At 41.6% G+C, this 15113-nt stretch overlaps 1 protein-coding gene across 6 annotated transcripts in view; it reads left to right on the top strand.

Moving 5' to 3' along the window:
- The window catches only part of TSNARE1 (t-SNARE domain containing 1), a 491728-nt gene that overhangs the window by 208215 nt on the left and 268400 nt on the right, over positions 1 to 15113 (top strand). For all 6 annotated transcript variants that reach the window (XM_052787740.1, XM_052787739.1, XM_052787738.1 and 3 more), the window contains one exon: positions 13522 to 13612. In XM_052787740.1, coding sequence (XP_052643700.1) covers positions 13522 to 13612 — 91 coding nt within the window. The remainder of the gene's footprint in view (positions 1 to 13521; positions 13613 to 15113) is intronic.

The raw sequence follows: 15113 nt of genomic DNA, 5'->3' as shown, positions 1-15113 counted from the left end.
CATCTTTCAACCTCCAAAATAATAAAAATAAAGCATACTTCCAAAGTGACATTAATTTAATACGTTAATGTAAAAGATTGATATGGAATAATCAAATGAATACATCTGATTCAGCAAGTTCCTTTTATGGAATTTTTTAGGGCAGATAAGATCCCTTGGTGATAGAAATTCTGTATTTTCTGCAAGAGATAGTAAAAGAGCCCCTTTATTTAAGTCTATTTGCTAGGGAATGTGTTTTAGAACCAAAAATGAGATCCTGCCAGCGTGATAGAGGAGATGTTGCGTCAGAGAGGCACATCCAACCATCATACTGTGAATGAGCTGACACTGGTTGCATGAGGCTCCTTTGAGCTGTTGGCTAAGTGCTCTCTTCCCCAGCCACCAAAGAAAAAGTGTCTTCATTGCTGGAGAGAAGAGGAAGAGGAGATATGGCATCATGCCGCACTGTGTCTGCAGACGGATGAGAAGCAGGTGATAAGGACCCATCTGGGTGACAAGTAGGAGCACAGATTATGAGGCACCTCTACAGCAGAAAATTATGTCTCATGGAGGGTGTAAAGTTTGCCAAAATTTTGCTGAACTGCAATGAAGATTGCCTGTGACAGTGAAGTCAAACGTGCTGAGTTGGGAATGGCTGCAGCTGTGTTCAGGACCACCGTGGGCTACCTTTAGTGTGGGACTGTAAGGTGGGCATAAAGACTCAGGTCTGGCAATGCATTTGGTCTAACAAAGCATAGACCCATAGTCCGATGCAGTTGCTTAGAGGAGCATACAACCACAAAATATCCAGCTAATGTTAGGCTAATGGGATGAAATGTATGAGCAGAATATTTGTATTTGGCAAGCGCAGCTAAAAATATCCAGTTCTCTTAACTGTTCCATGTAGCAATGACTTAATTTATTTTTCTTTCTTGTCATTAATACAGGAAAGTAGATAATCAGGAAGCAATGATTTTTTTTTTTTTAATTTATTTTTTTAGATTGCATGATTGCTTCAGGGCTTTCCAAACATCTTGATAAACTCTGTTGACTGACCAGAGACAGCCCTCAGAGGCTGGAAATTCCCCTTGGACTGAAGCAGTTGAGAAAAGGGTGATAACTTCGGGGAAAAGCATCAGTCCAGTGAACTGAGCAGAGCTCATCAAATCGCAAGATAGTGTTGGTTGGAATGGTCTTCTGGATGTCATCTGGTCCAAGCCCCTGCTCAAGAGCAAGGCCAACTCTGAGCAGATTGCTGGGGGCCTTGTTGTGTGATAGAGATCTTAGTTAAGGAAACCAGGGTTCATTAATGTCTTATAATTGACTCATGCTTACTTCATGCCTTCATTTGACTTGCCTTCACATCTTCTCAACAAATGTGGGACAGGAGGAAGAGACCCAGGTGAATGCTTCATTCAGAAGACATGATATAACTTGTGGGTTGGCAGCTGCAGAACTGTTTTGGGAGGTTCTCTGTGCAGGAACCCATCAGCCTGGATAGCAAGAGAGCTTTCAGAGCAGGAGATCTGCCTGTCTCCATTGAACAGGTATTCCTAAACCTGTGGAAGGAACAGATAGTAAGTTCCTACAGGCCTTTAAGTAAATAGAGAGCCACTCTCTGTATTTTGGTACCTATGGGGTGACGCAGTCCTGGATGATAGGTGATTAAATGGCTGGCTTGGATGTCATGTAAGTTAGTAGTTATGAATCTGGATCTCATCTAATATTTATATATTGTACAATTGGACAGAGTCCTGAAAATAGACCCAAGAACTGGTTTGCGATATCTGGCTGATTTGATGTCAGTGAAAGAATTAACACCAGATGGTAATGAGTCCCATTTAGAATAACATCAAAATGACCTAGAATCCAGCATAAGAGAGGTGCTCAGTCCCCAAAAAGCCAAGGGATTTAATGAATGTGGCAGTACCGTCTGATAACCAGTCCAGGATTAAAGGTACAAGGACAGGAGACGTTTCCTCTCAGCATGGGAAAGTCTGTTTCCTAACCTAATGGATTATCCTCACCCTTTAATTTTTATGGTTTTATTTAGACAACTATGAGATTATTAATTCAGATCACAAGCTGTCCAGGAGTTTGGAGTTGGCATGTGCCTCCTGGTGCTACCACAGTGCACACCACTTGATAGATTTGAGTTAGCTGGCAAACAAATAGGGGGGAAAAATGTCTGTCTTCTGCTTATGAACCAAGCCAGCATCATTTACCCAAGATCTCATGTCCCTGAAGTTCTCCAAATTTTCATTGTACTCCAGAAGTCAGTTTTCAGCTGAACAAACTCTTCTGTACATTTGGGAAAGAAAGGAAAAAAACCCTATATTTAGGATCTCTCCCCTTAGCTTCTTGCATTTCAGTCTGACCCTGTTTTGATGTAAGATCCCTGTATTTTAAAAGGAAAGGTCAGTCACATGCTTCAGTAACACCTCTCCTGTGGTGCATTGGGTCTTTAATGGATACCGCTGCTTTATTCATTTCAGTAACTTTTCAGCTGGATCCATGCACACAACCCTTTTGCAGCTCTTGCATAAACCTAGCATACTTAACATTTTGGATGAAAGTCTGTTTTTAAGCACTAAGACTGTAAGGAAACATGTTTGGGCTGATTCGTCTGCTTTTACAGTGCGCTGAGTGTGGCTTTCTCTGTTTTCTTTTCTTTTTGTGTCCCCACCAGCACAAATGCAATGTGATTTTCACAACATGATCGTAAATATATGATTTCCTAGCTTAGTTACATTTCCAATAGCTTGTGTTGAAGCAAGGCGACAGAGAATCAGTCCCTGGAATATTTTATTCTGCACATAAGCCTCAGTTCAGGGAGAGGAGAAATATTATTGATCTTTCATCAGGTAATTTTCTTCTTTCAGGTACCTGAACTGGACTCTTAACAGTGGTTCTTAAGCTGAATCCATTTTCCTCCTAGAGAACAAATTTGCTATCAGCAGCAGACGTTTCTGATAACGGGACTTACAGTTTTCACATTTGAATGGATTGGAACAATTGGATGTTTCCATTGTCCCTCACTGTAAACAGAGAGTTGCTGTATCTGAGTTCATTATATGCTTGGTCCATTGCCTTCTGCCAGCAGAAAAAGATAGTCTTGCCTTACCTGAAACAAACCTCAGAGCCTGTTGATTTATAATGAACTTCCTCAGGCCTTTTATTGTGTTTGTTTATCCTATTATATATTTGTGCCCCATTCTTACTAGGGAAGTATCTCTTTGATGTTTAATTTTTTGGACCACTGGCAGTGCAATTTAATTGTTGCTCTCCCTCTGGAGGTACACGTCCTTCTGGCCACAGCCTAAGATGCTTTGTCATGGACCATGGATGGTGATTTGCACAATTCCTGTAATAGCAATGCCTTTTGGGTGCTAGTGCAAAATTTATTGCCCCCCAAAATAGGGTCTTCATTCACATGGCCGCTCTTGCAGGTGTTTTATTGGCCAATAAAGTGCCTTGTGTTTTTGTAATCTAACTGCTAGGCTGTTTTATGATCTGATGTCAGCTGGAGGGTGGTGGGGAGGAGCGACTTGTGGTACGTTGGGAATTACACATTATTGTCACCTGAGAATCTGAAGGATCTTTAAGCTGATGAAATGTGGGGCTGATGAGCAGAGAAGCCTCACCAGTAGCATTTCTTTTAAGATTTTGTCTCTTTTTTGGAAACTTAATCATTCCTAAAAAGAGACAGAGACATCTTTCTGCCTGCTAAGTTCAAGTATTGCTAGAAAGGCGATGCAAGGCATAGTGAAACATAAGTTGAATGGAAAGGACAATGAAGGAGATAGGAAGAAAAGTATTCAGAGATCAAGAACTCTATATTTTGAGTGTATTGCACTCTGTGCGGGATAAATATATTAATTTCCCTTGCACTTCACAGCTTGCCCTTATGTTCAGAACGTTGCAGAGATGTCAGATTTAAAGAGGCATATGAAGTATATGGGATAGAGCAATAGGTGGTAAGTAGGCTGCTGAGATCCATTTCTCTTCCCAGCACAATTCCTTTTAGTCATCTCTGTGCTTTTTGAGAACGAAGTGCAATATGAAAACAAATAAAGCTGCAACAAAAAATCCTTCTCTCAAGCAAACATATTTTCAAGCTGTTTTCTGCCATATATTATTTTCACTTTTTTCTTTTCTCCTCTCTCTTGCTTAAAAAAATCAGAAAAAAATAGATCATGGCATAAGTGCCTCAAGGGAATGTGTTCAGAAAGCGCCAACACTGTTACCAACTTCAACTTTTACGCTTCACTTTGTACTTTAAAACGTCTCTTTCCTCCGGCTGGCTTCCCTATCTGCTTACCACTGTACTTGTACTCCCAAATCCCTTCTAGGACAGGAACAGGAGGAGAGAGAGAAAATAAGACCCAGATGTGCAGCAGTTAAGGCCACTCTGTTTGCTCTTCCTGGGGTTGATGGAGCTGGTCACAAAGGTAAAACATACCCAGTATCAGCAAAAAAAATGCCGTTAGTTAGAGCAGAGGTTCCCAACCCACGGTACGCGAAGCAGCCAGATGTCATACTCGGGAGCAATGGGAGCGACCGCCTTGGAAAGGAGCTGGGAAGGTAACGTTTGAGGCTTCCCAGTCTGGTCCCAGTATCATTGTATAAGGGAGGCTGAGAGCTACACTTCTGGCTCAGGGCATGGGCGTGGGGTGAATTTTAGGTGGGTGAGGAGGTGGTTTGGGCATCCCATATCAGAGGAGATGTGATCAGAGGAGCAGAGTGAGAAGTGCTGATATCTTGGTCTCGGATGCTGGAGTTGTGCAGGTGAAGGGTGTGAGTGGCCATTCTTTACAAGTGCATGAAGATGGGATGGGGCAGGAGATCATGTCCTGGCTCAGGGGATGGGGTTGGGGTTATGTTTTGAGAATACGTGGATTTGTGATAAGGCATAGGAGTTTAGAGAGATGGATATATAGTAGAAATATAGTAGTAAACTGTTGGCGTGAGTTTATTTTTTGTTTTAGGAATTGGAGAACATGGGGGTGGTGTTTGGTTTTGGTGAAGTGGGTATTGTTGGGTGTGTGAAAATGGTAGGGACAGAAAATCTAGTTCCTTCTTTGTACGACACGTAGGAGTGATGGTTAAGACCAGGGAGGTGAGATGTGGGGCAGCGGAGCAGGTGTTATAGGGTCCAATTTGGGAACATGAGCATGTTTGAACACATAAAAGAACTATAGTAAGATCATGGTTTTTGTGGACAGAAAGGTGCGTGTGTGTAGCGTGTGGTACCTCTGGGAAGATGTACGGAAATCCCAGGTGACTAAACCCAAAATCGTCATGTCTCATATGAATTGAGTTTCCAGGTGGAAAAGAAAGAGATGTCAAGAGAAACACAGGCTGTGGGATCTGTACACACCTGTCTTGGAAGCCAAAAGCTAGGCCACTGCCTCTGCCAGTGATGGTACTGAAGTAAATTAAATAGATCAGCAGTTTGCTAAATGCTCAGTTCCTTTGAGTGATACTTCACTGTTAGTGGATTATGCACCTGTCTTCAACATCTGTTGTAAATGCCGGTCCATTTTCATTGTCCAGACAGCTTAACTAATTGATATTTACAGTGCAACATTTATTAACTTCAATATGAAGGTTTAGGAAGGCTTTCTTCAGTGCCTAAAAGGTGGATTTCTAACAAACCTGACGTCCCACTGGCTTTTGGTGCTGTTCTTTTGAAATAGTGTCTTTACATTACCCATTAAGGAAATCAGCATGTAGCAAACCATCCTCCAAGCTGGTCCATGGGCTTTAATGGTGACATTTCCTTCATTTGTCATCTGGGATGGGGTGGGGGGTCAGTGTAACTTCATCAGTTATGTTTCCTTTGCTGACCTGCTTCCTTCTGAAACGCATAGCACTTGATTCCTGCCGTGGTTGAACACGAAGCCTTCGTGTTTGTGCACTGCTGCAATGCTTCTTGGATGTTTGTCTGTTGATTCTTAAAGCTGAGCTTCTTGGAGATGATAAAGCACCTGGTTTTGCACTTTAGACTGCAAAAAAAATTGGTTGGTCATTGCCTTTTTTAGATTTCTTGCTAGTCAAAGGGTGCACATTTTTCATAGGTTTATAAGACAGCCTGTTTGCTACACATTGACAATTTCAGTGGTACAATCACTGCTAATGCCTTTTCTTTCTCACTTAAATCCTGATCGAGGAACTGGGTTTAGGCACATCGCTTAATTTAAGTATACACATAGGAGCATTTGTGCTTTAATACCCCTAACTAGAAATACACAAATAACCACAGCAAGCTGAAAGGTGTCTCAAGCTGTTTGTTTGCCTTTGATTTCTTGCTCACTTCACAAAATAACAAAACACCTTGCAGTCGTTTGAGTGAAATGGATTCATTTTTCAATTAAAATTGCCTGGTTTTAAGCAAAGTTGGCTTTTTTTTTAAATAAAACCTGTATTTTCTGGGGTGAAAATGCCTACATCTCAGAAATTTGTGAGATTTATTCCCTTTTTGCAGATGTTTGCTCTGGATGTTCTTGCCACCGAAAAATATGGGGGCAAGAAAACACATGAAACAGCAAAGGCAACTTTTAAAATCAGAATAAAGCTTCAAAAGATCTACATCTCTGTTCACCAAAACTTTTCATACTCCAAGGTACAAAGTGCTGGCTCTTATTAATGATGGTTTCAGTGTAGTTTCTCAAGGAGAGCTAAAGCAATCGATCACTCATTCTCATCAGTAAAGTGCCCTTCATCTTTACTTTTCACAGTGCCATACCGAGTATTAAATGCATGTTAAATGCTAAAACCAAGAGAGCGACTGCGGGAAGGATAATAGGCTAAATTAATCTGCACCGCAATTTATCTCCTGTCCATTTGTCCCTGTCTTTCCTACATACATGTGTGTGTGTAGGACACGTTCCTGCACACTGGTGCACGCACACTCACTCATCAAGTCTGTTCAGATTGCTTCACGGGTTAGGATCGGTGCATACAGTGAGAGGGATGTATTGCCCTATCACTGATAACATGGCAGCATGTCATATTATTGAAAAAAACCATCCAGCAATGACAGAAAACCTGACGTAGTGAGAAGCAGTGCTCTTAACACCACCCGTGACCCTAAAACTCTATAGGACTGCTAGCTAGACACAGGGATGTAGCCGCTGGGATTAACGTTAAAATACAATAGATAGGACTGCCAGCTCCTGCCGTGACATGCAGAGCCTATGCGTGTCCCTGGCTCAGCCCCACACTCAGTAAGCTCTTGCCATTGAGGGTTTTAAGGCTGGGAAATTCCTAAACAGGGAGACACGGGCTGCTTTTGTTTCTGATTCTACTCTGAAATGCAGGAGCTAATTTCTACAGGAGTATAAATTATGAGAAAATGTATTTAAGCAGATACATCAGTCATCTTTTTTATCTGCATGAAGTCCTTGGGATTCAATATATTGTTTATTGCATTTTGTGTCTGTAGCTTCCAGCCTGTGTTCTGCAACAGGCAAGTTATAAGAGGAAGTTTGCATATATTAAAGTCCACATACATAGGGTTTCCAAAAAGATTTAGAGGTTAAAAACATAAGACAACATCCATGTCTCTGCAAATTTCAGGGAAGGGGGACAGTTTCTAACACTCTTTTACGGTATATAAAATGTTTTCTTTGTCTGTGGACTACATGCAGGACTCAGTGTGTAGTTCTCCCTGTCTCTCCCTGCAAGTTGACTGGCTCCATTAACTCCTGCCACAGAGCCCTAAATGCAGCAACCCTGAGCCTTAGGTGGGCAAAATGCTTCTGAAAAACCTGGAAGGATGGCTCTGATCCAAGCTTCAGCAAAAAGCTGCAATAAATTACTGGAAGAAAGGCGTGGTAACAACTATATGTAGGTTGTATGTCGCTTAGTTGCTTTCTGGTATTGTTATAGGCACCTTTGGCTATGCCGCTGAGAATTGCTGCAGGGATACATCCCGGTAACCTTTTCATGATAGATTTTAAGCCGTGGTCCACTTGTTAATGCAGAAATGTGAAAGGCACGACAGAATTAGAAAGCACAGGCAAAGCAATCAGAATAGTCACGGTTTGATGCCATTTATCTTAGGGCGCTAAAAGGATTATTGGGGCAATACTGGAAACGCTGGCAAATATTAAGAGCTCACGGAGGGCAGTTGAGGTCCTCGGGCTGGAAAGGGAGGTACTTGCTTGCTTTTTGCAGAAATCTGGTGCAGGAAGATGGTCTACTTCTGTACAACCTAAGTTGCAAGAATAGTTGAAAAGAAATAAGCAGTTTATCAGCACCTGGAGGGAAAAAAAATGACTATCATGATCAGTAGGTACCAGGGTTCATCAAAATGAAATTGTGGTGAATTAAATTAATTTCTGTCTCTGATAAGCTAAGAGGCTTACTGGATAATGAGAGAGAAGGAGGTGTAATATAGCTCCGTGTTAGCAAGGCGTTTACAAAGGATCCAAGGGGCTCTTTTATTAGGAAAGAAAGTGAAACTTGTCAAATTAAAACTTACTTGGGAATAGTATGGGTGGGAGAAGGAAAAATAACTTGAGAGGTGACTAATGGCAGTGACATTGTTAAGCTGCTTCCCGTGGGGTCCTGTTTTGAGTGCTCTCTGAGCTGTCAGTAATGGCTTGACAGATGGAGTCTGAGGCGATGCTGAACCAATCTGTAGGTGTTGCGAGGTTAAGAGCAGGTCTTATATACTGTCCTGGAGATAATTTAGTTGAAAAACACAAACCTGAATTTCTGGTAGCAAGTCAGTGAGTAACTAGCTGCTTGCAAAGACTGATCAAATTCTGTAGGGGAGCAAGCATTCTCCTTATTATACTAAAAACTGCTTCTTCATTTTTTATTATTTATTTTTAAGAAGCAATGGAAAAAAAAGGTGCCTGATAGATATTGAAAATACCATGGAAAATTTTGCTAAGGTTTGCATTTCTGTGAGGAAATCTGTGAGGACTGCTATCTGACTACAATTCATATGTTTTAATCCAGAACTGCTGAACAACGTAGCTGCTAGCCTATAGCCATGTTCATCTCTAGAGATGACACAACACCCATGCCGGGTGGATTTGAAATACCTCCCCTTCTCTTCCCACACAACCACAGACCATCCCCTAAGCTCCCTAAAGAAAAATAGCACCACATCTCCTAATACTTTCAAGTGACAGGCAAATTGGAAATCTATGATGCTTTTATTATAGAATATTGTGCAGCTTGAAACTTGGAAGTAGCAGTCTGTTTTTCTCCTGACTTTTACTCTGCTGGATGATTTACACCTATGCAAAGGGGTTTGCTGACAGATCAGAATTAGAGCTCTTATTTTGCTCTGTTGTAAATGATTCCTCAACATGCACAATCAGGTCCTAAAGAAGAAAGGGAAAAAAAAGAGTTGTGAGTTGCAGTTTGGACCCAGAACAAGTAGATTTTGCCTTTCTTCCTTTGCTGACTGTAACGGTAAAGATACTTCAGGGCTTGGTGAAACAACCTTTCCTCCTAGCTCATCTTTCTGCTTTGTTTACATCTGCAATAAATAGTTATGGATGAGAGATGCCCACTGCTTTCATCATGCAGAAGCAGAGCAGCCCTAGAGGATGAGGTGTGGGGCTGCCTATAGGCAGTAAGTTATAGCGGTCTAATGCAGCATAAGTTTCCATCCTGTAGATAAACATTTGCTAATACAACTGTTGAACGCATCAACCTGGATCATCCATTTCTGGAAATATCCTTAGCTCTGCTGTAAGACCATCCTGGCTGTGTAGGAGACACCCAAAACTGGTGGGTTACCGCTGATCAGCTCCCACAGATATCAGCCCTTCACAAAATCCAGCTCTAAGACAGGGAGGAGGTTGGCTGAAGTCTTATGGTGTGAACAATTTCCTTATGCATACTTGATGCACCTTTACGTATTTATGTCTCTAACAGCAATGGAATATATGTGTAAACGCAGATACTCAACCTATTTCTGCTGAAGCCACAGATCATGCAGCTCAGTACTCTGCTCCACATAGTATAATTTTCACCCCTTTTTGTACAAGAAAACTGCAGTAAGCATTACGGCAGCTGTGCAAAAGACAAGTATATGGTTTAAGTTATGCTGAGCTACGTGGCTTAACTGTAGCCAAACCTGCCTGACCGCCCGGCTCTTAAATGCATAAAACTACTCCATTGCTATGCAGCTGCAGTGTGCCAAAGGGGATAGTAAATCTAATGATGTTTAAGCCACTACAGTAAAGGTATCTTTGATCTGTACCTGAAAAACTTACTATTGCTCTTATATTAGGGATCAGATGAAAGTAAAATAAACCATATCCTGTATTATAAATGGAAATGCCTTTCTTCTGCTGGAACTAGAAAACAAAGCTTTTTGGGATTATTATGAGTGGCAGCAGGCATGGTGAGGCAGAGAGAAGTCTTTTTCCCTTGTCGATCTTTGCAGTTGCATTTGGGGTCTGATTATTTTTTGTTGACTTGGTCATTCATCAAGTGTCTTAAAGAAATGGCACAAACAGTAGTTAAGCTCCTTCATTCTGTCCCTGCGGAGAAGGGAAGCAGCCGTCATCGCATCTGCCTCTTTGCTATGCTCATTGTAAAACTGGATAAATAAATTAGAGATATGATCGTTCAAAGAACAAACTGTAAGCAGCTGCGCGCTGGTGATTATGGATTCGGTGGACCATACTTCTCGGGTAAAGAAAACAGCAGCCATAGGAAACTCTTAGGCAGCAGTGTGGCACCTCTTGTATTATTTAGTGCATTGTCTTTGCAATCTTTGTGCATACAGAAATGCACAGCAAGAGATGTTATTCTTCCTAAGAGATGTCCTTTTTTTTTTTTTACTCTTAGAGTGCTTATTTTCAGAGTAGCGCTGTAGACAGATAAGTCTTTTACATCATTTATATTTTAGATACTCCGTATCTCCATAGACTGAGTATTTAACTTACTGTTGTGTGGAGGACTTTTTCAGAAGCAAATTTTATTCATCAAAGACACCCCTTTAATTAACTTCCACACTTCCATGGGGAGAGGAATATAAAGAAAGCTAACAATAATAATAATAATAATAATAATAATAATAATAATAATATAATAGTGACATATCTTGTTACCATTACATATTATAATAAAATGCTGCAGGGAGTGGAGTTTTAAGGCCTCTTTTTTAATGAAGATCTTAATAGCATTTAATGTAAATTAAATATAATCACTGTCTGATTCCTAAGCTGAAGAATAAGAAGTTAATTGTGCCGACAACATAGTGGGAAGTGCCAAAATCAAGCACCAGCATGTTGGTTAAAGTGTGTTTTGAATTAAGAGGTGGAAGGCAGAACTTTTATTTTTCATACTCATGGTCCCAGTTATTTTGCAGCAGTTCAGTGCAAAGTTTGTGCGCAGCGTGGATTTATTACATAAGATTTCTAACATAAAATTTACATTAGAATGCAAATGAAGGAGACTTTATTTAACTTTAGAGATTGGGAAGGATCAGACGCATGAGCCTAACAAGCCATTTTACTTTGGGGATGGGGAGTTGCTGGTATGTAAATCCCTGACTTGTTCTGTGGGCAGATAATTTAATGAGGTCTGCAAAATGATTGGACGTCAACTCCAGCATCTTGCATTGCATTATAAGGAATTAGTTGTCTAAGTCTCAGTTTTGAAACTGCTGCTTATGGAATTCATGCACTTGGTGGCAAGATTTACTTGATTAAAAGATTGGGGATCAGGCTAACTGTGTACTCCTCAAGGTAGGTGATGTGACAGGATTCAATTCCCAGCTCCCTATCTTGCGATGACAGTGTGGAATACCTGTCTGTGGTAGATATGACCTCTTCCATCTCAAATTAAAAGTGATGTAATTAGTCAGCCGGTGCAGTGGGTCCTGGGATCATAAATAAATGAAATGCATTTTGATGAATGAATGCAGAAATGGTATCTTAATTTAACTAAGGAGAGCTGAGAATAACTAGTTATTGGATCCAGCCTTGTCTTCATATGAGATTATTTCTCTTTCCTGCATGGTACCAAAGGAGTCCATGCCTCCTGTGTGCTTGTTCAACCTTTAACATACATCTGAATTACTGTTCTGCAGCTAAGAGATGTTATCCTCATGGTACGTTTCAGGTACACTTGCATACCTGGTAGGTACAATGCATAAAATTAAGTGTCCTTTTATCCTAGACAGCTTTCCCACCTGAGCTGTCTGCACAGAGATCTTAATTCAGTGGGAAAAAACCTGCCAAACTTTGCTATGGGGGTGAATATCGCAGTTCATGATGCCTATGTCCATCTTCCCTGACTAGATGGAAATGACAGTCAGTGGAGTGCTTGTTGAGAGGTCTCAATTTATTTGTAGTTAAGGTTGCATTTGGTAAAGACTGTTTGGGGGCTGGCCTTCTTCCTCAAAGGAGGTGCTGGAGGAGTTGATATAAGTCTTGAAAGAGCTGGTCTCCATCAGTAGATAGAGAAGCAAGAAGGAGCTAAAGAGCCAGGATGGGCCATGGGTATTCAGGACAGAAAGGCCATAAATAGTCATCTTAATATTTTTTAATCAAAGCACTTCTATTCACTCCACATCCCACCCACCCTGTAAAAAGAGCACTGACAAATGAGTCTTTTCAATACAACCATGGCTCAAATGTGTCCTCTAAAGGAGAAAAAAGATTACTTTCTCCAGGTCTCTCTCGAGTCTTTCTAGATTTTTTGACTGAAGCATGATGGAAAACCACCCCTTTCTGACTAAAAAGATGTGAAGTCTTCCCTGGGGAAGCTTAGAGGCTGAAAATGCCCCATTGACCTTATAAAGCTTGAGAACTGGATTGAGCTAATAAATACATTTAGGCAGCATTTATGTCTCTTCCCTCTACTTTGTGTGGTCCCAAACAGCGAAGCCAGCAGCAACCAGTGCTTACAAGAAATAAAGGTACTGGAATTTGGGGTGTAGAGGAGAGGGACAACCATGACTGGAAAGGGACAACCATGACTGGAGAGGGGACTGGTTTGGCTCCCTGCCTGCCTGTTTCAGTGCTCGTAAAGCAGCACTGCACCTTCGCGTTAATAGTGCTTTCCTGGAGATACTATGTCATTAGCAGATAGATGATCGTGGTAAGTAAATTTGTCCTGCTCAATTTCTGTCTCTTCAAATTTCTCTTCTGAGTACAAAATTTTCCTGGGCAAGCTATCAGGTAACTCCCCAGTCCGATCTCTTTTTGCTATGCAACCCTTCTTTCAACAATTTTAGTTGCAATACCAACATTCTGTGATGGCCTCGTTACCTGTTCACCCCCCTATTTTCACCTTGTCTTCCCCCATTGACTTTGCAGGTCCACAGCCATTGTTTTTGTGCTGATCACAGGAAGATTTTGGGCAGCTCCTCGCTAGTATTTCGTACAGCCTTCTGGTTGTCATTGCTGGTCAAGACCCTGGACAAGCTTAGTCCTACTGTGGTTCCATGTGCTGTGTGTTGTGTTGTCTCAGTTGCTCTGCAGCTTGATAAATTTCTGTAAGTGTCTCTTTATGCAATTAATTTCAATTGCAATTCCCATCATCTCTTCTCTTCTGCAGGCATGCAACCCAGCAGGAGACTAATAAAACCATCACGACTAGCACCAAAGCCATCAAGCAGCTGTCTGAGGTTGTCAGAGGCTCATCCAGGGTACGTGTCATTCAAGATGCTGTTGGGGGAGAGTGCTGGGTCTTATGGAGGGAGGAATAATGAAAAAAGAAGTGGTAGTGGGTGCTTTAAAGCTGTTGAGCAACATGTCTTGGTTTTAACTTCCTTTCCTGTTACACAATAAGCATAGCTTGCATTTATAAATGACTAATGGGAAAACAGCTGCAGAAACCAGTTCTTCTCCCAGAACTGGATCATGTGGAATTGGAAATCAAGAACTCAGCAACAAAGCCTTGACTAGCTCCCACCCCTCTCAGGGTCTCACTCAGTTTGGGTGAAAGTCCTACAGAAATCATCTGGCTCCACATGGGTTTGGCACTGGTTAAAGACTCAGTTGTGCAGTGGGTGCACTGAGTGCAGATGAGTTTGGAAGTGCGTTGAAGTGTCTGGAAAGGGCAAAGCAGTGGAATATGTCTGGATATGACATTCGTTCAGTGCTGTATGCTAGTGCGACGGCAGCGGTGGGGATAGATAATTACAGGCTGCGGCCAGATCAGAGCAGGACTTTGAATTACAATTTACCCCACAGCAACCCCATCTGTTGTACAACTCACATGAACATCATTGTCACAGGGGTATGAGGGATCCCCATCCCCTGGTCCCCAGTCCAACAAATGGATAAACAGAACATTTCTGACCTTTCCACAAAGACCTTTATACCCCATATATTCCTGCTGACTTTGGCTTGTGGTATGCATCGTGGGGAAGAACAGAAACATACTGGGGGTGGGCAAACTCCAGCTGGTGTGACAGTTGAGGAGAAGTTTCACCCACATAACAGGTGATTCAGCAACTGAAATGAGAATATGGACAATTCTTTTCTACTTCATTCTGCCTAGCGGTTTTCTGTTACGTTCTTGCTTCCAGTATCCATATAGTTTCCGAGTCAGGAATTTACCTGAATTAGTGTTTTATCCTCACTCACTTCCTGCCATTTTCCAAAGTCCTGTATCACTTCAACTCTGTTCTCACTGTCCTTCCACCTAGAAAAAACACTGCCTTAAACACACAACACATCTCTGTCCAAGTGGTTTTTACAGCCTGGATTTGTGTCACTTACCAACAGGCATATGAGATAAGGATTGAAGAGCTGAATCACCCCAGGCTACCTTTGTAACCTGTGGAGGACCAAGTACAGTTCAGCCCACCTAAAAAAATGAATGGGTGATGGTCTGCTCCAGAGAACGGGGAGAAAAGCCTGGAATGACTGTTCTCCATACGTAGACACTGACCTTATGCAAGCATCAATCTTAATACTTTGATCTTTTTTAACATGTTGCTTTGATTAGTGATGGACTACAAGGACTGCTTTTTCCTTTTTCTTGCATACTCTGAGAATAATTACATCAGAGCTTGATGAAACAGAAGGTGCTTTCTTGGAGATATGGGGATCTGGACGTTTTTGTGCTGATCTCCTGGCTCCATTTTGTGACATAAATTGGGTCCCCAAGGGAATCAGGCAAGGTCACCTTAATCCCAATTA

Source organism: Harpia harpyja, chromosome 5 (genome assembly GCF_026419915.1).
Source record: "Harpia harpyja isolate bHarHar1 chromosome 5, bHarHar1 primary haplotype, whole genome shotgun sequence".
Taxonomy (NCBI): Eukaryota; Metazoa; Chordata; class Aves; order Accipitriformes; family Accipitridae; genus Harpia; species Harpia harpyja.
The sequence above is the reverse complement of the archived record's forward strand: the minus strand, read 5'-3'. Positions and strand labels throughout refer to the sequence as shown.